A 26,372-nucleotide genomic window follows, 5' to 3' on the forward strand; every position below is an offset into this window, starting at 1 on the left:
TTCTAATTTTCCCACAGTATTTTTTTAATTTTCCCACAGTATTTATTTCACTTTAACACTTTTTTATTTTGTTTTGTTTCATCTCCTTGTACTTTATATTGCAGAACTGTAAAATTAAATTATCTTAAGCTGATCTTGCTTTATTTTTCTTTTAGAGATTTTCTTTAAGGATATCAACAGAAATACATGAAGAATCCTGATAGTGAAAGAACAATATTTTATATCTATGAATATTCTAGGTTTCTTTCTACTTATAGAAAAAGTGGCAGAGGCACAAGGATTGATAAAGTTGTATTAAGAACCCATGCCATTAACTCTACACCAGCAACCACTAAAAGATTTTAAAAACTTGTAGCAAGGTTCCTTCTGCCTTTTTGCAATATTTTGTATTTTTACATGGTTTGGTATATTAAAAATACTGTAATAAAAGCAATATTTAGAAGCACTAGAAAATCACTCAAGGACTTGATCTCCTCAGCTCTTCCATTTTGGACATATCTGTACTTTTTTAATTTGCTGTAGTGTGATTGGTAGCATTATTTTTAAACTTGAGAAAGTTCATTTTGCAAAGAGGGAAGTGTAAAGGCAATGGAAATCACTAGGACTTAATTCCTACTCTTAAGTTGCAAGGGCTGGAGAAGATGGTGAGAGCAAGAGTGGGCATCTTTGTTTGAAGAAATTTGAAGTTAGTAGATGGCAACACTATGCTACATATTTCTGATACTGGGCACTGTAATGCAAATGCAAATCCTAAGAGAAATTTAAACTATATTGCTTGAAAAATGTTTTCTAATCATCACTGCAGTATCTGTTGTAAAACCCCTTTTTCCCTTTTATGCACTGATGGCCACAGGAAACAAAAGACGGAAGTGGGAGTAGAAAGTAAATTTACAATTAAGCATGATGTAATAAAGATAAATCTTATTGCAATTTCATTCATATAAAGCAGAATTTTGCAGCCTGTGTTTTAATCTACAATGGACTGAAGAAGATGTTAAAAAAAGAGAATGAATGGAAAATAAGAAGAGGCAGTAGTTTTCAGGAACGTAGAAATAAATGTATGAGTATTATATACATAAAACTGAATTAAAAAACAAACCTGGAGAGCATCTGTGATGAAGATATTTGTTTCTATAGAGTTACTTCTGTAATGAACGACTTGGAAAGGAACTAATTGAGAAGTCAGACGTTCCAAGTATCTGCAGGCAAAAGGTTTTTCATGGACTGATTCACCACCTCCATTCAGTGCATTAACTGATTGGTTGTGAATTATGTTCTCTGAAAATTACATTTTTCACACTCTATCACAGTTTTGGCAGAAATATTGATGATTTTCAGTTGCTAATATACACTAACTAATGTGTGTTTGGAGAGTGATGTCTTTAGTCATCTGTTGACATTTCTTTTAATGTGTATTGTAAACTGAATTAAATTCTGCTGTTTCACAACTTAAAGAGTTGATGTTTTATTTATAAGTTCTTCCAGATAAAACCAGTAAAAGTGTTTGTTCTTTACTGGAAGACTTGCTTTCCATAGTATTCAGGTTATCTTGCAGAGGTTTATAGCTATAACCAAGCTAAAAATCAAATCTAGTACTGACTAAAGGGAGGACCTTATGTCTTGCTGATTTGGTATCCTGCAAGGGACACACATTCCTTCAAGTGAAGATCATAAAGGAAATGTGTATCAACCACAAAAAGTGACATCATGTTATTTTCAAGGCTCTGTTAAGAAAAGACCATATTTCCTAGTGCATTGTGTATTAATTCTTTTATTGCTTTTTATTCTTAACTTTCATAAAGTATAAGAAGCAATAAATTTTTATTTCAAATGATAGCCAAGCTTTACAGTGTTAACAGTATCCTAGAGGGAAGAAAAAAAAATTCAGAGAAAGTAGCTGAATCAAGATCACCTTAGTCCCCGAAGTCAAGAGGAAAATTCAAGTACTGAGTTAAATCCTTCCCATTTTCCTGAGCTTTATTGTGATACATTTTAATATGAGTTATATTCATGACCAAAAGAATGCACCAATCGTGCACCTTTTATTAAATCTGTAAGGCCTAAGACCTCAACTTGCATTGACATGCAGATGGAGGCAATGGATTATTATTTTTTTATTTGTGCAGTGAACAACTATTGAAAACACTTTGATTATTCTCTGGCTCCAAGCAGATTTTCAGTCAACAGCTTAACTATTTTTTTCAGCTGAAATGAGAACTGACAAGTTGCAAGAAATTGTCAAAATAATATTCTAGCAAGATATAATTTAGCTGTGGCTGACTCTTGTTAAATACTGCGCTTTAAATTTTACAGGCAAGTGATCTCTAGAGATTAGCACAGATAATGTCACAGCACATTTCTGTTGCTTTGCTACAGGTCCTTTTTTCTATATTTTCATATTTCTTAGCAACAAGAAATAGCTTTTTTTTGTTGGAAGCTATGCTAGAAATATTTTCATCATCTACTCTGCATGATCTTCTCTATTTGTCAGTCCATCAGGAGTGATTGAGAAATTCCTTTTGCATAAACTCCAGTAAATCACATGATACTTGCTGTTATTTTTAGTGGTAATGCTAAATCATTCTACTGATTCCAAAAGTGCAAAAGCTGATTTTTCTAGGTTGACCTGCAGATGAAATACCACTGTTGTGGTCTCTGTCACAGTCCCAGATCATGTAAGGATGAAACTCTATCAACTCAAAATACCTAAACCCCCCTTTGTCTTAGGACACTGTTACTTGCTGTGCTTTGCCTTCCAATGTGCATTAAGCTAGTGATGACCTTATCATTGGCTTTTCTCGTGAGGCAAACTAAACTTTAATTTCTGGTCTGCCCAGTTTGCATACTGCCTTATGCTGTGACAGCAACATATGTTTGACAGTAGTACAATAATCTTGATGGCAAGGCATTTATTTCTTGCTCTTAATACTGGTAGCAAAACTTCCAAGCAGATTAGAGGGATTATGGCAACACATCAGTGAATTTTGGACATTCCAACGTGAAGTTTGTAAAGAGGTTCAAGAGCTTGGTATTTTAAACTCCTCTGTAAATACAGTCTTAGTCTCAATATTGACCACATTTTCACAAGCCTTCAGGCTTTAGAGCATCTGTTTGAAGACTGCAGAGGGTGTTGGGTTGGTTCCCAGTGGTTTACAATGTCCACTGGAAATACTGTCTCTGGAAGAGGCTGGAAGAGCTGTTCTCCTCCAAGAAACAGTGAAAGGCAGCATGGTGCATCTATTTTAAGAAGGGTTAATGTTTGTTTCCTTGGACAGTGAGTTAATGTCCATTTATTTGGGAGAAATGTGGGCAAGTAGCAATAGGCTTTGATGTATAAATTCTCTGTAGCTTTGACTAAAAACTGTCAGAGCTGGGTCGGTCTGTCACTGCATTTGTGTTTGTGCCAGGGCTCATATTGTCACACGTGCAGACACATGCAGTACTGGCATGATGAGGCCTGGCAGTGGTCAGAGTCCTGCATCTTGCTGCAATACACAGAAATAAAAATACATGCTGTATTTTATAAACAACCACAGTGATTTGATGAGCTTTGGCTATATTTTGTATTGGTAATATAAATCAGAAAGAGCGTTTCTCCCATCCTAAGGAGAAAATAGGCAAGTCCTACATGTGATATCTGTATATTTCCCTGTACACAATAGATGGCACTAGCAGCCCACATGATTTGGGTTTGTTTCCCGCGTTCAGGCAAGCAAGTACTGTAGTTTTGTAGGTAGCTTTAGCCGATTTTAATAGTCGTCTGGAGGCCCAGTTAAATGAGCTTTGTATTGTGCCTTAGTGGAAAACAAGTCAGATCTAAGTTTCTTTGCCATCCCTTCCTGCCTACATCTAAGTAAATATGTTTTGCTACTGCCATGTGTAGTCTCATAGCAGCTTCAATTTCAAATTAATTTGTATAAGTCAAAGGAGCCACTTGCTGCAGTTACCACTGGCCCACACTGACATCCAGCTCTCTCACTACTCCACTTCTCCTGGGAAGTTTTCCCTGCCCTATCACAAAGAAGGTGCATTTCACTCAGTTGCTTCAGTAGAATCCTGTCAGTTTGCAGTGGGGATTTAGAAGACAATATAGACCTTGTTTTCATTCGACAACAATGTAGAAAGAACAAGATTTTAACATTTCAAAATTGCAGCCAGTCTGCACCCAGAAAAAGTGACATGCCTGCTTGTAAAAAAAAAAATCAAAGGTAGCTTCTGTAGCTATTTAAAAATGCACTTTGTACGTAAAATGTCTTTTTTCCAGTTATTTCCTTGCCTAACAAAACAGTTAGCATTGTCTTCTATGAAGTGTAGCAATAATGTAGGCTTTCAAAAATTATCTTACCTGGAATGACACAAGTTTAGCATTCACTGTCTTAAATAAATTATCATGAGCAGCATGGATGATTTTCTAGAAACTCACACCAAATGTTGTATGGATTTTTAAAAACTAAATATAGAAAGCACTCTGACAAAGTAGGAGTGATTCATTATGGATAGACATCTTTAACACGGTAGAACTTTCTTACTCCACGAGCACTCTCCCAGCATACACTCATAAAACTCATTATAGGTACATTTCAAAGAAGGTTTCTCTGATGAACACCTAGACTTTCTTCATGAGACCTGCAGGAACATTCTATGTAGCTCTGCTTTTATTAGAGATATTGGCAGCTGATGGATCTCCATGCAAAGAGGTGCCTTTCCTTCCTCTCACACTGCATCAGGTGGTTGAAACATATTAGATGGTTCGCAGGGAGGTTTTTCTTCTGGTTTGAACTATTCAAGAGGATTTTTTGATAATAAAATAATTTTGGGGAGTTTTTTTTTCCTTTAAAAAATTATAAATAGAATTGTGTGCTTATTTGAAATTTCAGTGGGATTACATGTAAAATCTTGTCTACTACTTAGAAAGGATTTCAACATAGGTCTTGCTCTTCAGGCAAAAATGTAATGTTCAGAAATTCCACCAGATGAAATATCCCTCTTTTCTTATAGAGATCTATTTAGCCTTTGAGGATATAAATTCAATAGGAGATAAGAACCTTCACTTGAAGGAAAAGTGATCTTGACTTTAACCAACTAAAATCAAATTACAAGACTTCTACTGACTTTAAATATGAGTATTTCTTCCTCTGCTGAGCAAGTGCATATGTTGTTCACAGATCCTGGGGATATTTCATGAATAGATCCTGGTGTCAGCAGAATAATCTCAGGGATGAATTTGGAAAACAAGTTATCTCCCTGTAAGCAGTTTGAAGGGGACATCAAGCTCTAAGACTCTGCTTGTTCTCCCTCTGCTCCTTAAACCCAGCTTGTTTCCTTACTGAAGAAACACAAATTGAGAGTTCAAAGTGAAGTATTTAGACCTGAGTTCTCAGAACCAATATCACAAGTACAACAGGATATAGTTCTGATTAAGCCTCTAATGACATTTAAATTGAAATTCAGTGCAACTGTGTGAAGATGGCACTGTGACAAGATGTGAAACATCCCCAAGTAGCTGTAACAGTCTTAGAAGCAACTGAGAAAGCAGGATCCAAGCTTCAGCAAGCACTTGTTTTCTCAGGATTGTGGAAGCTTTCCACTGGCTTGGCTTCCTCTGGGTTTTGGGGGCACGGAGATGGCGCCATTTCTTATTTCTCCCTTTGTCCTCTGTCCTTCTATGTTACCTAATACTCAATTCACACAAATTGTGTTGGCAAACAGCTCTCCCAGTATGTTAGTATTAGGATGTGGTTTCTGTGATTCTGTTCCAGAAATCATCTTTCTTCATGACAGTCAACAAATTAGCCTTACTTTCCTCCATTTTGTGGTCTCAATCAGATGTCTGGGGAATTTGAACGTATGCAGGTAGTAAGTCATGGGTGCTCTCTGACCTGACTGCAGACCAAAATCAACTCTCAACTGAGATCCTGCCTACAGCTGGCATGGCTGCTTAGCTTAAAAGTGTTTAAACCAAATATTTGGGGTAATTATAGTATTATAGCAGATTTTAAAGGGTGATTGCCAGTGCTGTCAAAGGGTGAAGCTGAAATTTTTTCAGTACACCTCCTTGCCAAACAACTTTAAAATTTGAACACTGTTATTGTATTAACATAGTTCTTTAGTCTTGAACTGAATTTAAAACATGCTTACTGTTTAGGGTAGGCAATACAAAATCCTGATTGCTACCTTCCTGGAATTTAAACCAAAAAGAATGGTACAACATTATATAATCATGTTTTTTAAAATCAGCTTGCAGTTTTACATGGCATCTTGTGTCTGCTTGTGGCAGCCAGAACTGAAGGTTGCCATTGAAAACAGAGAGTCATGGCAGTATATTCACTCCAAAAATACCTTCTGGTTGCAAAAATATTTAACAATGTTAAGACTAAAGAGGAGCGAGAGGAAACTAAAGAAAGACAGGATTGGAAACTGTTCATTGCCCTGTCAGATAAAAATTCACCAAGGAAAAATGCACAAACAGACAAATAAAAAACAATTGCTGGAGTAAAAATGCAATCCTGCAGATCACTGAGTCTTCTCGAGTAAGGCTGAAGGATGAAAGGGATTTTGACCCTTAAACCACCCAGTTAAATTCAGTGAGCAGAAAGCACTGGGCATCAGGCATTCAGCTCGGGACTGGGGACAGATAAGTCTCTCATGGATTTCTAGGAAGAGCAGAAACTCTGCCTTTGCGTGTAACTCTTTTGGAAAAGAGGTTTAGGAAAAAACAGAAATCTCAGAAACCAAAATCCTAGCAATGCCATGGATGGGTTATTGAAACCATCTCACAAATCACAGTAGCAGTTAGACAGCAAGGCAAAACGGGAATTAGTGATGTCTTTTCTTTCAAGGGCAGCTGAAGATGGGTCTTCACCTGGACTGTGTAACCCTGTTGCAGAAGCAGCAGTTCCTGGGTGTTTGGGGCAGTTTTGTCAGTTACTCTCAAGGCTCAGAAACAGGGCAAAAGATTGGAAGCTGAGGGAATGGGTAAAAAAGAGAGGAATCCCTGTATAAGAAAAGAGGGGAAGGAAAAGGTAGGATTTTCTCAAAGTCTGTGGAAATGAACATGACACTTATCTCTGGCCTTAGTGGAAATAAAGAAACACTGAGACTCCTTTATTACCCCATAAAGAATTACAATAAATGACATCAAATTACATAGAGGAATCGGGAAGCACTTTTATGCCATTTTCTGGATACTAAGGATCAATAGGTATTTCCTTTAATAGGTTTCTTGGGAGTCAAGTTGTATTGAAACCGCAGTCCCAGGACCTACAGAAGAGGGTCCTGCTCACAGGCTGCAGGAGGAGGAGTTCCCCTTCCTGTGGATTTTTAGTGCAGAATTTGGAATAACAGGAGGTTGTTCTTGCTTGTAAAGGTCCCCACATAGCTTCTGGTGGGAAGACACCAGATTGTTTGGCAGTCCCACTGGGAATACAGGGGAGATTTTTGCCAGCAAAATCACAGCCTAGAAGAGGAACAGAGTCTCTGTAACAAAACAGTGAGGGATGAGCTACATAAGATGGTTGTGGTTACCTGCTTTTGTCCCCAATGTCATGTAGAAGACTCTTAATAGGGCGTCACTGTGAGTGCAAGGAGGGTTTGCTTGATTGAGATGGGTTCTCCATTCCCAGCAGTTAAGTGATGGCTGAAATACATCTCAAAGAAGCATGGGAAGACTGAAACCTAAGTGGGGAGCCCTGTGCTTGTCACTGAGATTAAAAAAAAAAGAAAAAAAAAAAAAAAAGGAAACCAGTGAAATTAGAAAGACAACAGATGCAGATCTACAAACCTCTGGTCAGCCTAATAGACAAGTACTGTTCTGGGGAGACATAAAGGGAAGAGGACTATGCTGATGCAACTGGAAGAGCCTCAAGCTAAATGATCACCCACCAAATAATATGTAATGAAGTCTTAAAACATCTGTTGATGATCAGGATGACAGAGATTCCAGCAGAAAAGGGTGAAGACGGCTCTTCTTACCAGTGTTTACACTGGCCTGCATTAGCATCAATCAAATGTGCAGTGATACTTCACCCAACCAAGCCTATGGATTTAATGCTCATCTATGAAATACTCCACACAACAGACAGTTCTGTTGGTCTAGTGCTAAGCTACTGTTTAACAGAAAATATTGCTAATCTGAACCCACTCCTTAGCGTATGTTTGTTGCTGCCCTTACCATTTCTTTTTGGGTTGTTGTGAATTTTCAGTGTCATTTTCTTTAAACAAGAGAACAAATTATTCAGAAAGTGCCAAGCAACATCTTTATAATGATTCTGAAATCACCTATAGAGTGTTTCCTGTTAATTTTCATAGTGTTTTGAAGAAAATTCTTTTGAAGGCTTTTATAGGCTCTTGTCCAACATATCTGGGGAGTCTGTTTTTCAACATCTAGTTCTACACTTTAACGTTTATTTATGGCCACTTCAGTGCCTTTAACGTCCTAGGATTGTAAAATATTTTTTTAACCACCTTACTGATCTTAGATTTGCACAAATTTGGACAAAAGCCAGCTGATTCACTAGTAAGTATAGTATAATCACAAAATTGTTCCTAAAACAACTTCGTTTACTGCTGGTGTTCTGCTTTGCAGTGCTATGTGTGAGGAGGCACACAGAGCTGGCTTTGTTTGGGCTGCCTACAGCCACACCAGATACTCTTTGTGCAGGGTACAGGCAGGAAGCTATAGAGGCTGAAGTTCACAGCAGAGACTGCAAAAAGGATGTGAATTCCAGTGCAAGTTCCTTTCAGAAACCTATTCATTTTTGTCACCGTTTTCCTCACTATTTTTTTTTAACTTTGTTTTTATACCTTCTTATTTTTAAAGAATTCCAGTTGGTGTCATCTTTTCCCCCACCCCCTTATCTGTGAGCGCTTATTAGGGCTGCAATATAAAATTTAGAACAAGCTGGAATTATTTAGGCTTCTGGTACTTCTTGGCTTCTTATAAAAGTCAAAGTAGCTGGGAACTTTTTCTATCTGTATTTACAGTGATGGGAGGAACTGCTTTTATAATGGATCTTCTTAAACTTGAAATATAAATGGAAGTGTCTATTCCCTTGAGATCATGTTCTGTTTGCTGCTGCTTTTTTTTTTTCTACATATTGTTCATGGTAATTCTTCTGCTGGTGCAGTAAAAACTGGTTCTCCTTTGCCTTTCAACTCTGCCTATAACACACTGCTTTGTACACAGCTCATTATTTCTTTACATCTACTTCTACAAAGGGACAGTGCTGTTTCAAATAGGGCAGGAATGACTAAGCCCATCATCCCTGGTATCCCCACTGCCCAGGTATCCTCAAGGCAGCATGTCTTTCTGCAGGTCATAGCGCATCTGACATCTGGCATCCCACTAGGAATGAGAGGATTCTTTGGGTGAAATGTTCTCAATCAGTAAATACTTAAAGGTAGCTGGAAATTGAAAGAATATGAGGGGTGTCCTGCTAAGTTAGACGTCTGTCAGTAGGACATTCCATAAGAAGGCCCTAAGAAAGAAAATTATGAAGCGAGAAACTGTTTGTGTAAAGGATAAATTGTTCAAAAATTAGGTATTGTTAATAGTTCTGAATTAGCTCCTCTGATGTTACATCAAGCCTTATTAGCCTTCTTTTAGCAAAAAACTGAGGTTGTTGCTTAACCTTCTGGAACAAGACATGAATTCCTAAATTCCATTGTTTTTCAGAGGCTGTGGTTTGATTCCCAGAACCAAAATGGATCTGATTCTTGAGCTGGCATATACCTTTAAAGCATTCCTAGATCAGAGCTCTGAAAAGAGAGGCTTTGGTTTCAAAACTTCTTCCACATTAATGGGTTCCTTATGAGTGAAAATGGTGCAATTATGAGAGATGGAGAACCAGACTGAGCAGTTGCCCTTTTCATGCTCATTGGAGGGGAAGGAGTAGACTTTGGGGGACATGGGAGGGAAATTTGGCCTAAGGAGGAAAACAAAATCTTCTAACCATGTTACATGGCATCTACCATGGTAAGAAGGCTGTTTACAAGAGCCTTATTCATTCAACAACATCAAAATATTGTGGAATATTTCCATGCTGCTTGAATTTAAATCACATTCTGTTCCTGTCATGCTCATCTGCTCAATGCCTTCGAGGGACATTTGCAGAAAAAACCCTACTGCTTACTGGTTTTGGTTGGCAGCAACTTGTGAGGCAGGTAATCAGTGGTTACCAACACTACTTCTACCTACTGAGTACTGGAGTACTCAGTGCACAGTTGTTGCTTGTGGGGCTGGGCTGTGTAATTTCTGTTTTCTGTTCGCCATCACCTGTTAAGCAGTTGAATGCACTAATGAAAATTTGGCTCCACTCCAGTTGTACAAATTTATATGGACTTATCATTGCCCCTACATGTGTTTGAATGACTGGCCATGAGTTCTGTACACGGCTGTAAAACACAAATAAACATAAATCAATTATTTCTCCTGGAAAGAATAAACTACCTGTACTACACAATGACATAACAGTAAGAGCATCACAGAGATAAGCTTGGTTGGCACCATGTCCCTGGGCTATTCACCCTGACACACTGGGTTAATTAGCAAATTACAACTGGCACGTCATTTATCGTTGTGTCCAACCTCTTATCCAGAAATGATGCTCCATGTACAGCAAGACCAATGACAAGTATTCATGTGCAAGAAGACCCAGAGCCAAAGCAAAAAAATGTTTTGTGCCCATTTACACTCTGCCAAAAACTACAGGCTTCCCTAAAGAGCTTGCTGATACCTTCATGGTAACAGTGTGGAAATGCCCAGCAGAGCTGGCAGGCCAAGTGTTTAGCATTCATAAGGCTGGGACAGCTCTCTTTGTCAGTCCAGCCTGCACATGTGACTCCTTATTTGACTTGGCTGTTGGAGCAGTGTCAAAAAACATATCTCACCTCATAGGTACCTAATAGAACTATCTAAATATGTCTTGGACCGTGTATCCAGATTCAACAGCAAGGACTCCAGGATGGAAAATTTCAAAGGTATCCTTTTTTTGTGGCTGATACTGCTCCATCAGATGTAATCTAATTAGTAGAAGGTTGTCTTGTTTTCATGAAATGAAATCTCCAAATGGTTGTTTTCTCCCTTTTTAAAAAAAATGTTTTTAAATCAGTCCTGTGTTTAAAATTATACTGGATGGAGGCAGAAAACTATAGAACAGATAGCCAAAATCCAGTGTATATCAGCTTTGTTGGCATACCTAAACTCCACAGACCAACACTGATTATATTATAATGATTGGGAAAATTCTTTTATCTGTCAGGAAGAAAACTGCTAAGTTCCTGTCTTCTGAAGATATTTGGGGCAAAAGTCTTCAATAGTCTTGTGGAAGAAGCCCTGGAAGGCGGCTGATTTAAAGCAGGTGGGCTTTAAATCTTGCCTTTTTTGGGGGGGCATCCTGAAAAGTAGAGCTGCCATTCTCCTTTACCCAGGACTTAAGCTCTCTTGCAGTCTCAGAACAGAGTCATGAGGCACATGTATCCCCTGTGAACAGAGTAACTAATGCCCTCATTCAGAAAACAGATCTTGCAGCCTTGCTGCACAAAGGTGGAAGTAGCAGTAAAAAAATCCTCTCTGGTTGTTATGTTTCATGTTGCTATGTTGCAATGCCATTCAGTGCCGAACCTTCTGCTCTTGTCACAAAGAAGCAAAATAATGTAGGTGACAAATTTTTCTTATGAAAATCTGCACTGTCAGCCACCAGCATTTAATTTCCCTAGAATAGAAAAGTAATGCATAAGACTTTTTAATAAAGCCAAGGAAAGTCTTCCGTGGGAATGAGGGAGGAGTTTTTGGGGTGATAACACAAGGCTACACCTCATGAGATGAAAGAGGAAAGATGTCCTTACAGGAATCACTTTGGGCTTTTTGAGGAACAAGTGGCATCAATCTGGGCAGAAAAGTCTATTAATTCTGAGTGAAAACATCTAAACCCAATAATTTTTCTGGGGACAGGCCAACTAAATGAATAAAATTGAACTATAAAGTCTATGAACTTTGTATGATGCTGAGATTTGTTTATTTATAAAAAAAAATGGAGAAAAAAAAGGCAGGAACACCTATCTGGTAACATGAACTTCAAAGTGCAAAATAAATATAAAGCTAAGAATCAGTCAAGCCCAAGAATCCAAAACAAAGTTTGTTCAAAACGTGAGCAGAGGCACAGCTGTGACAATGCTGACTTAGCATTCTTCAGGTTTCAAAGCCCATCAATATTTCCATATCCAAGTAAATCCATGCCTGGTCTTAGCTGCAGACACTGCTCTCATTCACTAGAGAAAAACACAGAATGTCAGTTGTCCTTAGAGATAAAAAATCCAAATCTACCAAACAACATCTGAATAATAGCACAAAGATATCATATTTCTGCCTGCTACATAGAAATCAAATTGGACTTAAAAGTTGCCATAATTTCAGTTATGATTTGGAAAAGTGATTCCCAAGGAGAGTTTGTGAACCACCAGTCATCACAGCAATCCTCAGAACCACTGATAGTCTGAGCTCCTGACAAAATCTGCAGTTTGGCAATAATTAATTGATTTAATTGTTTAAAGTATTACTGACTTGAAATATTTTTTCTCTCAATTATTTTTCATAACAGCAATTTTTTTCTGCAGTCAATTAAGTATTTCACTGAGTTTTATCCACAGCATGCAGTTTAGGGAGCACATTCTTTTGTCCTTGCTGCCTAATTGACAACTGCAAATTACCTGCAGGAAACTTATAGAAATAAGACAGGTTTTTCATAGGTGAGTAATGCTTTACCTGGAGAATACAGGCTTTATTTTGCACTGTGTATGAATTTCTTTTAAAAATGTATGAAAGTCTACAGAGTGTATTTCTGAAATGTTAATATACTGACAGATCAGTAAATACAAGAGTTAAGAAATGAGAATTTGAGTGATTCACTCCATTTAACTGGAAAGAGAATTTGCTCCCTGAGTCTCTTTGAAGTAAGAGGTCAGTGGGGTTATTTTCCACAGGCTTGCTGACACATGAAGGAGGACAGGTGTTTCCATGGCTGGCCAGACTAACAGTGGCGAGGAAGGATGGAACCACGCTACATTGACTTTATCTTAGCTCACCAAAACAACGTTTCAGCTGCGGTTTTGAAGAAGCAGAAAAGTTAAATGGCCAGAGGCAGCAGCAGCTAATGAGAAGCAGAGCAGAGAGCAGCCTGCTGTGAGATGGATGGATGGATGGATGGATGGATGGATGGATGGATGGATGGATGGATGGATGGATACATGGGTATGAGGGGCTGTCTCCAGCAGAATCTCATAAAACTGTGGCTGGGACAGACACCGGTGGGCTCCCAGCTGTCAGAAAGGTTCATGCCACTTGTGAAAGCTGAGCACAGGAAGGACAAAATCCCAAAGAGGAGCCACTCTTGGGCACCATGATAAGAAAGCCAGTCTTCCTCACTGCTGCCTTCTTCCTCTCTTCAGTTCATCACTATGGCAGTCTTGGCATGAGAGGCTGTTACAGACTTGGCATTAATTCCCCTCTCATCTCCCATTCTTGTTCCTTGTTGCTGTTTCCAGTGTCTTCCTGAAAACATTTAGCTTAGTAAAGTAGCACAACTACTCTATAAATCTCAGGTAGAGCTCTGCTGTCTGCAAGTTAGACCAAATGGCAGCTCAAAATCTGGCAATTCCCTGCAGCCTGCCTGCAGGAGGACTCCAACTTCTCTTGCCTTTGGTGGATTAAAATCAGTGGGAGGTAATTATTGTAATTTTTAGCAGAAGGCTAAAGCAGAGGAACCATAAACTAGCTGGAAAAGTCTGAAATGTGGAAAATCTGAAATTATTCAAAGGCTTGTTTCCAGTCTCCAGTTATTATCATAAAGCAGGAAAATCTGATTCTCTATCGCTAAAGTTTTCATACTGACTTGTCTGCCACATTTCTGCTAGCACCTCTCAGCACACGTGTCCTTGATCCAGCATTTGTATCTCTGATTCAAACAGTGACAAAGGAATGCAAGTATTTAAAATTTGAATTAGTTTGAATTGAATGTTAATTTTTGAATACTTTTGGACAGATTGCCCTCTAAAAGAAAGCAACATAGAAATGAGAAAAAATAAAAAGAACTTCCCCCACCTTTTAAATTCTGTTTTCTGTGCTGAGGTCGCTGTCTGTCTTCCATCCCACTCCCCCAGTCACCCTGTGTATTTACTCTAGCATTTGTAGCACCACTTTGAGATTAAGTTCCTTATGATTTTGCTTTGTGGAAAACTACATGCCAGCTTTAAAGCTTCTACAGTAAGTTTTTATTTATGAGTCATTTGTACCAAAACCAGACACTTTTGGAACTGAATGCTACCCAGTTAGGACATCTAGGGAAAACAAAAATGAAAATTTAATATTCAATCTTTTTAAAGTTCCTTAAAATGATCTGACAGCAGGAAAACCCCTGCCTCACATGACATCTAGAATTTCATATTTTGTCATATACTCACCTAACTATATTGAAAATGCCAGACGTGGTAATTTCTATTTAGGCAGCATATCTGCACTTCTGCAACAGCTCAGGCATTATTATACTTGCTATTTTAAAACAGGTGATACCAATGACATCTTTGGAGTAGTCACCCTTTGGCCACACGTCCACATGTGCTGGTGTAGGACAAAGGTTTGGTCAGCTGGAGCTCACACTTTCTGTCCCTTACCTACTGGGGACCTCAAAGAACTTTTATCCTGCTGGTCTGGGTTGCTCTCTCTCCTTCTGCCTTGCCATGACGGGTATATGACCAGAGCAAGTGATGGAAAAAATGAAAAAGTTCATACCTGCAACACGCACGGTTCCACTTTTCCCTTGAGCCTTTCTCTCCCATGTGGCAAACCATCTTCTACGAGATGAGAAAAAGCAAGAACACAATAATCAGCAGAACTCTGTCAATCTGAAATGCCTTCCAGTGTGCAATCCAAGCCATCCTTTTGCAAGTATAAGCCCTTTTTTTTACTGTAAGGGTGCTGGGGAAATTAATAAGCAGGTGTTGCAGATCTTAGACTGATGGTGTTAATAAAGGCTAGAAAGACTCACAGCTTTTAAAATAGGGAAAATCACATGACGTGAATCGCACAACACTTCCATCTCTGGCAGTTTTCAATGCCAGGTTGGATGGGGCTCTCAGCAACCTGGTCTAGTGAAAGGTACCCCTGTCCATAGCAGGGGCAGTGGAACTGGGTGATCTTAAAGGTTCCTTGCAACACAAACTGTTCTGTGATTCTATGATTTGATATTTCCTATTTGAATGTTTTAAACACGAGACAAAGTATGGGCTCTCAGTTCCTCTTTGGTAATAAGATGCTTCTGGATTAAGTGTGAATTTTTCTAAAAAGCTACATATGTAGAGCAAATATGAGTGTCTCTACTCCTGTTTTTGAATTTGAGAAAGAATTGGGATGAAAAAGAAAGCCAAACCAACTCATAGTATAGCATAAAGAGAATAAAATACATCATATCTTCATTAAACTGATATTAACAGCTTTACACAAATACTTCTGACTGATCATAAAGATTTCCTAAAGGGAATGTGACAAAAATATTCTAAAGGGAATATGACAAAAATAATTGTTTTAAGCTTTCATACATATCAATTACACCTCCTTGCAAGTAGCTTCAAGTCTTTCAAACCCAGAAAACTGTTTTTTTTCCAGAGCTTTCCATTAAATTTTTCCATCAAAACTTTGAAACTCACTGAATGCAAAATAGCTGTACAAACATAGATAAACATCTTCACAGCTGTGGAATTCAAACTATTGCCCCCATAGTGCTCAGACAAATGATGCAGAGTCATGCTGACAGTTGTTTTGGTAGATGTCTTGTTTGTTTGTTTGTGTGTTTTGTTACTAATTTCTCATATCTTCATGGTTCCGCCTAACCAATTAGGGAAAACCTGCTACCATATGGGGCATATTGTCACCACTTCTGTGTTTAATTATTTGCTACTATCTTTTTTCTTCATCAGGAATCCGAGTTACTAACCATGTCAGATGGAAAAGTACAAGTTTACTGACGGCTGCAACTGAGTTTTGCCTCTGAGGAATTGCAGTTCTAACACGTTGCCTCAAATGCCTGCCTATATATTTGGAGATGGCCAAGATACACAATTTATACCATTCAACCACTCTCCAGACATTCAAAGTGGAATAGAATTTTCTTTAATCCTAAATTTACCCATTTTTCCCCTTCACCAGCCAAAACAATGTATTTAGAGGATGCATTGTAGGTGCCTGTGGTAACTGGGTATATTTATCAGGGCATCAGATGTTGCACTTTTTTACTGCTCTGTCTGTCAGAAAAATATTTCCTTTTATTACAATTGGAGTTTTCAGTTTTCTGTCAAGAAACCCCTCCAACATTCAGACAGCCTTTTGGGGCGTACTACTAGTGCCAGAAAATAAAGTTTTACCAGACCTCTTCCAACACCTAGTTTATATGCATCACTGCCTAGTTTTTATTAGGTGTTATTTGGTGTCTTTTCCACACTATCCCTCCTCACACAAGAAGAGTGAGTCAACCCTTTTCTCTCAGTCTCTGCAGCATATACTTATTATAGTTTCCAGCCAAAACTGGGCTTTGAGACCATTATGCGTTTTTCCCCTAAAAATGCAAGCTGTAAATTGTCAGTTTTAAAGCTACCTGTGCAACAGTATAATCTGAGATTCCTCTGCAAGTGCAGTGTCATTTGTGTTTTGATTTTGCAGTTATGCTCTGTATTCCCATAGAGAAGCTCCAATTGTGTTATCTTTCCTGGGTGGTGGTGCAGGGCAGCCATTACTTCCACGATTCTTGTACAAGGGATTTCGATGCTTTTAAGCTGAGGGGAGCTCAGCAGAAAATGTTGTACCAGAAATGGACAGGGAAATCCCTGCTGTGGGCTGCTGCACAGGTCCTGTCCCCCTCTCACTCTTGCTGCTGTGATGCCAGGCTGGGGCTACCAGGGGCACCATCCTCACTGCACAAAGGGAAAAGTGGAGCTTACAAAGACTTTACTGAAGGTTGTAAAGTTCTCGTGGGGCTGGACCTCTCTGGGAGGAGAGAGACAACTGAGGAGACCAATCATCAGTCTTGAAATTCTTTAAGAAAACCCTCTGGTCTGATTTTCTAGCTTGGCTCCCTCCACACGACAAGCATGCTTGGTGATCACTGCAATGTGCAATGCCTCGGTGTTCTCTAGACTGGAATGTGAATTGCAAAGTCAACTTCACTTCAAACCTACCTCACCACTATGGATCTGGACTTTGGGCTCAACCTGGGCTCAGTGTTTGGACGCTGCCTGCTCTCCTCCTGCATGGTCTGTGGGACTGTGCTGGGGCTGACCAGCTCTGCTCCTGCCTTGCCACCAGCCTCAGTTCCTGTTTTGACCTCTCTCAGGGGAAGAGATCCTGCCCTTGGTGCTGCCTGGCAAAGGCCTTCCCTCTGATCTAAATGTGAGAACACTGAAACTTTCAAAAATTAGTATTCTTTAAAAAGTACAGGGGATTTTTTTTCCCCCTAACTTTCTCAAGAAAGAATTTTGAATCAGAAGTTTCAGAGAAAAATCATCTCAAGCAGGGCACCTGGTCTGGAATATTTCATCCCAATGATTGGAACATGGCAGGTCTAAAAATATGCTCTAAGTGGGTCTGACATTTTTATAAAAAAATTTGTGACCTTTTGCAGGAAATGGATGTATGGGATGAGGAGAAGCATAGAAAGAGGGGACTAGGCAAGTCAGTGAGGCATCAAGAAGGAGCTGGAGGAAGCAAAAGGAGCAGGTCAGTCTCTCCTCTCCAGGGGCTCCAGTCGTTCCTGTGAAAGAAAAATGAATTGAAAATTGACTCAAGCTGCTGCAACCAGCTCAGATTCACCACCACAGTGTAAGAGCTAGCAGGAATTTCAAGTGGCATCTTGACCAGCTGTGCTCAGAGCTGACATACTTTTGGGAAGTATGGACAAATGCTCCGGTTTAGAGAGCTAAATATTATTCCTGCTATTGCCATGGGGCTGTTTATGCAAATTAATGTCATGCTGAAAGGGTTTAGAAGGAATGAAAAATGTGGCACCCTGTAAGACAAAACACAAGGGGTAGTAGAAATGAAAAAGACTCTTAAGTCAGACCCCTGAACTTTAGCCTTTGTTTAATCTCAGTGACTCATTTAAGTACGGGGGAAAGAAAGCATTTGCTTGTGATGTAGTCTTTATCTTTTACTGAAAAAGCTTCTGCATATAAGACACAAAAACCATAGAGAAACACTGAGAAGTAGTAGCACTAGTGTTTCTCATATTTGCAGTCAACTATAAATTCAATTTGTAAGTATTTCATTTTGGGGGTAAAATGGAGCTGATGGTGGTTAAAGCATCTGTAACTTTCCCCTCCTCATACACTAAAGAACCAAGAACTAGAGATGTCCCTCCTTGAAAATCAAACAATTTCAAAAATACTCATTTTATTGTGTCTTGTTCAACAAATATTTTTATGATTTTTGTTGTTTTGATTTTTTCCCATTTCTTCCTTCCTTGTTTCACATGCAGCACAGACCATTTACAAAGAGAATTACAGGTGGCTTCTTGAGAATAATGATCCAGGAGAAGAGGAAAGGGACAGCAGCCCTAGGATGTTTTATATTTACAAATCCTAACCAAGAGGCTTCTGTTCCCTCTCATGTAACTTTACAAAGCTGTCTTGTCTTGAAAACAACAACCAAATCACAAAATTATTCTGCTACTGCTTTCCCAACATTACCGTGAAATAATTCAGATATTGAACACCCTAGTACTTTGGGTCTTGTTTTTTTCTCTTTACTCGTGTTTTGTTAAAGAACAATTTTGTAAGGCTGACCTACCATATCTGTGATTTCTTCTGGGATTTCTTCTGGGACTCTTGAATGGAGGAGAAAAGCTTTTATGTGGTTTTGCCTTCCCCATTTCTTCTTTCCTGATCTAGAACCATCTAATCTTGGCTTGTGCCTCAAGGCAAATAGACCAAAGCTGTAACTGCAGTGCGATGGTGTCAGTGATTTTATGGAAGGTTTCATCACAATGTACCCTCTTCTTCCCAAATCTTGAGTAAAAAAAACCCCATATAACCAAAGGAAAAACCACTTTAGAGCAAGGTCAGGAGAAGCCAGAAAATGGTTTGCGATGGCAGGAATTATGGAGAATAGTAATGTGTATTGCCATGACTCCCTGACTTAATGAACTTCAACTGAGTGTTGTTAAAGACCCTTGGGACAGCAGCAACAGATTTTCTGATCTCTGAAAACACCAAAGAAGTTTACTGGCGGTGGTTTCCATTAAATTACCAGCTGTTATAGTTAAAAACCACACCTGCCATAATCTGTTTTGTTAATTCTTTGTTTTTAAAGAAAAATAGTAGTCCTTGTAGACAAAAACCTCATGTAAGTCACTAAGGTTGCAAAAAACACTGTGTAAATGCTGTCATAAAACCAAACAAAGCAAAATTATTCTGCCGTGAATAGCATGTGGTTACCATTTGTTTACAATTTAGTCCAGCTATCAAAACAAGCTAAACATTTTGCTAAAAACTTCACAGACATTTTACAAAAAACACAGATTAGGGGAGGTAAATGCAGGGCTTGCTCTTCTGGTGTCAGCGGAGCTGCTGAAGCTCTGATCCCTGAGCCTGGGCATCAGGCAAGGGACACAGGCTGATTGTATTTGTGCTCACTGCACTGTCCACGGAGGAGCTGATCCCACTGCAGTCACCCTAACATCTTAAAAGAAAAGAAAGTAGTGCAATGAATTAATTCCCTCTTCTTTTCATTTCATTCTTTAAGAAAGAAAGGATTTAGAAAGAGGAGTGGGGTCTGGGGTTGACAACACATCATTTTTCATAGTACACAGATGACTTAAGACCAGCAATTGTAATTTGTCTGGAGGATAAACAGGGAAATGTTTTGCACGAAAGAGCTGTTGGAAGTGATGTGCAGAAGGGGAATGTCTGGTTGCCTGTGGAGGCTGAAGGGAGTCCTGCTTCAAAGCCAAGTTTCAAATATCATCTGTTTTCACTATAACACTATGTAACAAAACAAGCCTCAGTAAAATTTTCATATAAATGGGGGAGAATTTAATCGTTTTGCTTTTTTTCGCTGTCATTTCTTCTCTGATTCAGAAAGATGTTTGAAGGAATTTTGTTTGCTTGGATCTTGAACATAAATAAAGAATGCACACTGCTCAGGAACAGATGAAGTGTTACAAATTGGAACTGAAAATATAAACATGTTGGGAAGTTAGGAGGGTGCATGTGAGAATGCGTATGTGTGGATGCATTTTCTTTGTGACGTGAAAGAGCTCGTGTAATAAAAACTTTCAAAATCTGAGGATACATATTCTGTCCATAATGAAGTTAAGCATCAATTAATGTTTTATTCTCCACAGTTCACTCTGTTTGCTTATGTAAGCTAGAGAGAAAAAGATCAAGCAAAACTATAAAGTAAAGACTGCCACTAAAGTGAATATGTTATGCAAATCTAAAATCAGAAATGCTGTCTATCCTCTAGCTAAACTGAGGTGCACTGAAGAAAGGACATGAAATGCACTGGGGACAACTGCTTGCAACTGACAGATACAAAACCTGGAACAGATAAGCAAATGACTGCTGATCCTAAATTTTTCTTGCATGACAGGGCATTCCTCTTGGCAGGTGATTCCTGTGTGATAAGGAGTCTCCCACAGCGAAGATACATGCTGGAAAATGGCCAAAGTATGGCATCCAAAATGGCATGGCTGCTACCTCAGTTGATTGTGTGACATTCATTGTGGCTCTAGCTGGACTGTGTGCTCAGTGTGTGAATTAAATGGTAGGTGAGCTGCCCAACAGAGATATACTAAAAGCTAACACACACACAGACACACACAAACCATAACCTCTTTTCGGAAAGGAAGCTCTTTCAGGGGAAGGTGGGGCTCACGGCTCCTGAAGTCAAGTTTTTGGTTCAGCAGAGCCCCATTGTGTGTCATCTGGCAAAGCCTGCTCCTGACAGCCTGTCCACTACTAATCACACTGTCCCAGCAAAGGCATCTGATAAAAGAATCCAGTGTCAAATACTTGGGCAATATTGAGCAATTCAGCCCCCGGGAGAGGTGAGATTAGCAACACAGGGAGCAGCAGCCAGCTGGGGCCTGACAAGGGTAGCTGTGTTTGGTGCTGCTGGTGGCTGAGGCTCGTTGCAACGCCACCGGGACATCCTGTGGAGAGTAACAGCATGAGTTAAGCATGAGTTAAGCATGAGTGAAGGGATGGATGACCAGGAGGGACAGGTCCTGGAAAAAACAGCTAGTGCAGGGTGGGCTGCTATGTGTGACGATATAGACACAATAACTGAAATGGAAAAAAACATCCCTAGCAGCAGAAAGACAAGTTCAGCTACGGAGCACACTCTGTTTATACGGCAAAAGGAAATTTTGTACTCCCACCTGATTTCCTGAGGATTGCCTTACACAACACCAGCACAGCATGGTCCACTTGTGAGCACAATACAAATAATTCCCAAAGAGGACTGTCCTATTGTTCCTGTCCTCTCTGCCAAGGCTTCAGTCACCACAAAAGCATGGCATCTCTCCTCATCCAAGCTGGTCACATTTTGAAATGTTTTCCGGTAACTGCATACTTAGAGCAAGAAGTTCAGGGATTTGACTTCCTAGGAAGCTTGAGCAAGTGCCTGACTGGCTTTGGTTTCTAAGATGCAAGTTCATGTGTGCATTTCTTACAGCAGGGCTACAGTCCACACAGCCTTATGCTCATAAAACGTCACAGGAGACCCTGGAAAAAAGGAAGCTCTGTTTACTGCACCTCGGGTTCTATCTGCGGGTCAGACCTCACTGATGATAAATCAGTGTTGAGGTGTTCTGCTGATTGACAAGTGGCTTGTATAAAGAAAATCCAGGTGACCACCCCGTACTTGGGTTTAGGGCTGTAACCAGAGGGGATTAAAGGCTTCTGTTGAGGGCCCAATCTCAGGGGAAAAGCATGAATGGGGTACTGGGTAACACCTCGTTGTGGCATGGACCACTTGGGGTACAAGAAGGCTTCAGCTAGGGATGCTTCAGCTCAAATGCTGTTACATCATCTCTCCTTTTTACTTTTTTTTTTTTTTTATCAAATCCATAAGAACCCCACTCTTTGGGATGCCTTCCTCTTGTCCTTACCCAAATGTGACTGAAACTAGCCCACAGGTTCTGAAAGTTGAGGCAAACTAAGGACAGATATGTATAAAATGATGGTTTTTCCACAGTAAATCAAGCTAAACACTTTTCACAATTAAAATATGCAGAAAGTATCACAGAGTTATCCTGTAAAATGGAAGAGCTCAACAGACAGCTTGGTTAGAAATATAGTAATAGGTGAGCTCAACAATAACTGAGGAGCAAAGATGCCAGGAGGGTGAAATAACAGCAACAAAGCCTCACATTTACAACAGAAGAGGAAGCAAATACAAAAGCCAAGTAAGAGGCAGGGAGAAGCTACAGTAACAAAAATACTACAAATAAATTCCCACCCATGATATTTTAACTGAATTCAGCTGTTTTGAAATTATCTTCTTGACATATGCTTTTGTGCAGGCAGGCAAGCTTCTAACATCAGTTTCCTAAACCACAACAAACATGTGATAAAGCATTATGAACCATTTTTCACCTAATCTATTTTTTACAAAAGTACTGCTGTCCCCTGAGGGAAAAGCAAATGATGAAACAGCTGAGAAGAAGACAACTCATTTCCTCTGTTCATTTCCATCCCTACTTCTGATCTACTTTAAAAATAGGTGAACTGAATCCAGAAGACCAAAGGATCATCTCAGCACACAGAATTGTTCTTTGTTTCAAACAGTTGTTGGGAAGTAGTAGAGAGAAATCAATACTGCACAATGTTAATTGTAAACAGTTTGGCTCTCACTGGGGAAGGATTCCCCATGTCCTGGATCGTGATATAGGAAATCACACCAGGATTATGCAATCTACTGGGAGCATGGAGTCAACTGAACACTAGAGACCATTTGCTTGAAAGCAAAAAGGATCATCACAGTTCTGAGGAGAGAGGCCTATTTAAAACAGGCCTTGGAAGTTTATTTCCACTGTCCAATTCTTCGCAGCAGGTTGGTTCACGTGTACTCAACTTCTCACCACTACAAGTGACTTTAAGGATAAGGTTTACCAAACAGTTGATGGTAATCAATTATAGAAAGAACTGTTCATACAAATGTAAAAAATTACTCTCAGATCCCTTTGTTCTGCCTTGTATTTTCAGCACTCAGATACATGTTCCTCCTAGTGAAGGACTGGGCTAGCGTTTACTTTACTACAACTTTTGATTCTACAGACCAGGGCAGATGGCCATAATGAAACCCAGGAAGAGATTTCTAGTACATATTCTAGAATATACAAGAGCTTGAGAGGCAAAGAGTGTACTACCTAAATCTGAGAATCCTATTATTTACCATTTCATTCCTTCAAGGAGAGGGCCCCAGTTTTAAAGTCTGAAGCAAAGAAAACCAACTGTCTGCAAAGTGAATGTTTCCTCAGAATTTTCGTTTCCACCCATTAACCTGAAAATAGGAAATACACTGGATAAGAAAATAATCCATTAGTTTAAGGCCAAGACACAGATCTTTTTTTTTTAAAGCAAATAAAATGAAGTTTGCATTCAGATGCTTTGTGTTGCATCTGTCCTCGCCCAATGATGTGCATTTTGATTTATGGCTATGCAGACTTGTTTCTTCAGAATGTGACATATCCTATGCTAAGCTTGTTTCTGTCACTCATTTTTTGTATGGCATGAGGAATATTATTTTAATTTTCTGCTTCATTACCCTCATAATGAACAAGCCCATGGAACTCCCTTAAAACAATATTGTATTCACGAAGTTAGTGAGTCAAACACTAGGCAGGAATATCCACAGCTTCCCAAATTAATGAAATTATTTTTGGAAGCACCAACAAACTTGTAATTTAGTACTGAGCATCAGTCTCTGCTCGGGGCTGGAGTGAAGCCTTGGTGGCAGGAAAAGGGACTGCAGGAACACTGCGGTGCTCCTCACATCTCCCCTTAAGGCACTCAGTACCGACTTTTAGTACAGACAGAATGGCACAATTAAGCAAGCCAGGCACAATTAAGCAAGCCACGGGAATGTGGCACTTCCTGTTTTGCTTGCAAAGTGCCATGAATGGAGACACCATCCCATGAAGTATCAGGAAAGTAAACTTTGGATCAGTGCAGGCATTTGCAGGCACCAAATGCCTGGTGTCCAAAATGTCTTTGGACACCAGGCATTTTGGCATCCTGGTAGCAGGATGCCAAATTTTCAGAAGAATAAGAAAATACATGTTCTGCAGACAAACTCATTTTGAGACTGTTACCTCTGTTTGGCTTTTCAGAGAGAAAACTGGATCTCCAGACAGATTGAGCCCATAATGAATTTAAGTTTCTTGCTATGTAACACTATGGAAAGCAAAACTGACCTGATCACACACAGCTCAAAGTGCTGATCTTAGTGATACTCTCTTTTTCCAAGTACAGGCTACAGTTTGCTATTTTTTTTTCACAGAATGTCAAACTATACACTTACTGGTGTAAATAACACACAGTGGAAAGAAAAACAAGAGAGAGGAAGAGACTCAGCTTGGAAAAAGAACCATTAATTTTCATTTCAAATGTAGCTGAACAGAAGACTTGAGAGGGAACAGATTAATGATTACAACTGCTAAACCAGGACTTCACTATAAAGTTATCATGTCCAGATGTTGTTTTTGCCTTTGACAGGTTTTGAGGTTTTACTTACAAAAATACAGACATGCATCTAGTCTAAGGGCACCTACATTCATTTAAAATGCCTGTAATACCATTAGGAAACTAATCTTTATGCATTCTGCACTCCCATTCACCTGCAAAATGAGGAATATGCTGATGGGGTTAAAAATGTTTGTTTAAACAAAGAATATATAGTTTACCAGTAGTACATAATTAGTATTAACAGATGCATTCAGTGGTTATTCCAGTAACACTCTGCAGTAGTTTTTATGCCTACAAGTTGTAATACTGCCCCAGATGATGAGTTTAAATCCACGGAAAATTTGTGTATAGAAGATGTGCATTACTGACACTTCTTAATGTATACCGTATCTTCTAAAAGTTCCATTGGAAGCTTTTAAAAATAAAAAGTCTCTTGAAAATGGACTTTTTCCCTTGAAAGTATTACATATATCTGATTACTGTGCTGCCAAGCTGAAATACTCCCTCCATCTTCTATTCCAAAACAGATGGTTAATAACGAGCCCCGTGGAATATTCTCCGCTTACAGTATTTAGGTTGTGGTTAAGGGCTTTCCAGCTTTCTGGGTTAGCACCACATCTCCAGAAACTGCTGCAGATCAAGAAGCACCAGCACAGCTGACATAATTCAGTCTCAAACCAACCTTCCCATATTTAATAGTTCCTCGTGCAAGCTGAAACATCTCAAGATTGAATTTGGCTACAGCGTAAGAGCAAAGGGATGTGTTTAGGAACAGAAGAGCCTGAAGTTGTCAGAGGTTCCAAAGGTAGCGGAAGCACTATGGCTGCTGAGACACTGAATGTAAAAAAGGATGGTTTTATCTTTTTTTCCTCCCAGTTCTCACAATTCAGACATTTAGATTTAGTCACCATTCAACAGGGAGAGGAAACAAAGGGGCAAGATTTTTCTCAATGTTTCTGCAAGTTTACTAACATTGCAGTACTCCAAAGTCAACATCTATCCTGAAAAGATCATCCAATTCCTAAGCAGTTAAATTCACAATCTCTATTAATGAAACTGTTATTCTGTGTCATATATAATTACTGATTAATTATCCCTTATTCTATCAAGTGTCTTTAGGCCAGAGGCTTTCTTTTTCATTCCACATAAACGTGTATCTGCAGTGGTGTAGAAGACAATTGATTTTAGTTTTTTTCTTTTCAAACTAAAATTATTTTACACAAAAAGTTTCTTCAGAATCTTAAACAACTGAAGCTATACCTTCTTAAATGTCTTTTGATAACCTTGTTTCTTTAGAAAAATAATTAACTACATCTCAATTCAACTCTTTAAATCATGCTACTTCCTTACATAGGTCCATGTCAGTTCAAAAGTATCAAACATATAATACACATTAATTTCAGCCTTCCTTAAATTTGCATCTTAGAACAGTGGCTATAGGATACTCAGTTCTCCTGTAGTCAGAGTGCCACTATGGGTTAACATTAACTCCAAACCCCAATTTCCAAAACTCTTCCCTCTGGCTAGCAGGTTGATACAACTTCAGCAAAGTTAGTTCTGGAGAAACATGAATTGCAGAGACTTTGGAAGAATTTTCATTGTCTTGTTTAGAACAAGATATAGGAAGAAAATAAAACCATAAC

General features: G+C 39.1%; 1 protein-coding gene across 3 annotated transcripts in view; it reads left to right on the top strand.

Annotated features, from left to right (window-relative positions):
* DRAM1 (DNA damage regulated autophagy modulator 1) overlaps positions 1-18,772 on the top strand; it is a 31,588-nt gene extending 12,816 nt beyond the window's left edge. For 2 of the 3 annotated variants that reach the window (XM_068190991.1, XM_068190989.1), the window contains one exon: positions 156-1,454. In XM_068190991.1, coding sequence (XP_068047092.1) covers positions 156-200 — 45 coding nt within the window. In that variant the 3' untranslated portion in view covers positions 201-1,454. Of the gene's footprint in view, positions 1-155; positions 1,455-17,663 lie in introns of those variants that run through there. The other variant, XM_068190990.1, reaches the window with a different exon arrangement.
* The last annotated feature ends 7,600 nt before the right edge of the window (positions 18,773-26,372 follow it).

The sequence above is a fragment of the Anomalospiza imberbis genome, chromosome 5, assembly GCF_031753505.1.
Source record: "Anomalospiza imberbis isolate Cuckoo-Finch-1a 21T00152 chromosome 5, ASM3175350v1, whole genome shotgun sequence".
NCBI lineage: Eukaryota > Metazoa > Chordata > Aves > Passeriformes > Viduidae > Anomalospiza > Anomalospiza imberbis.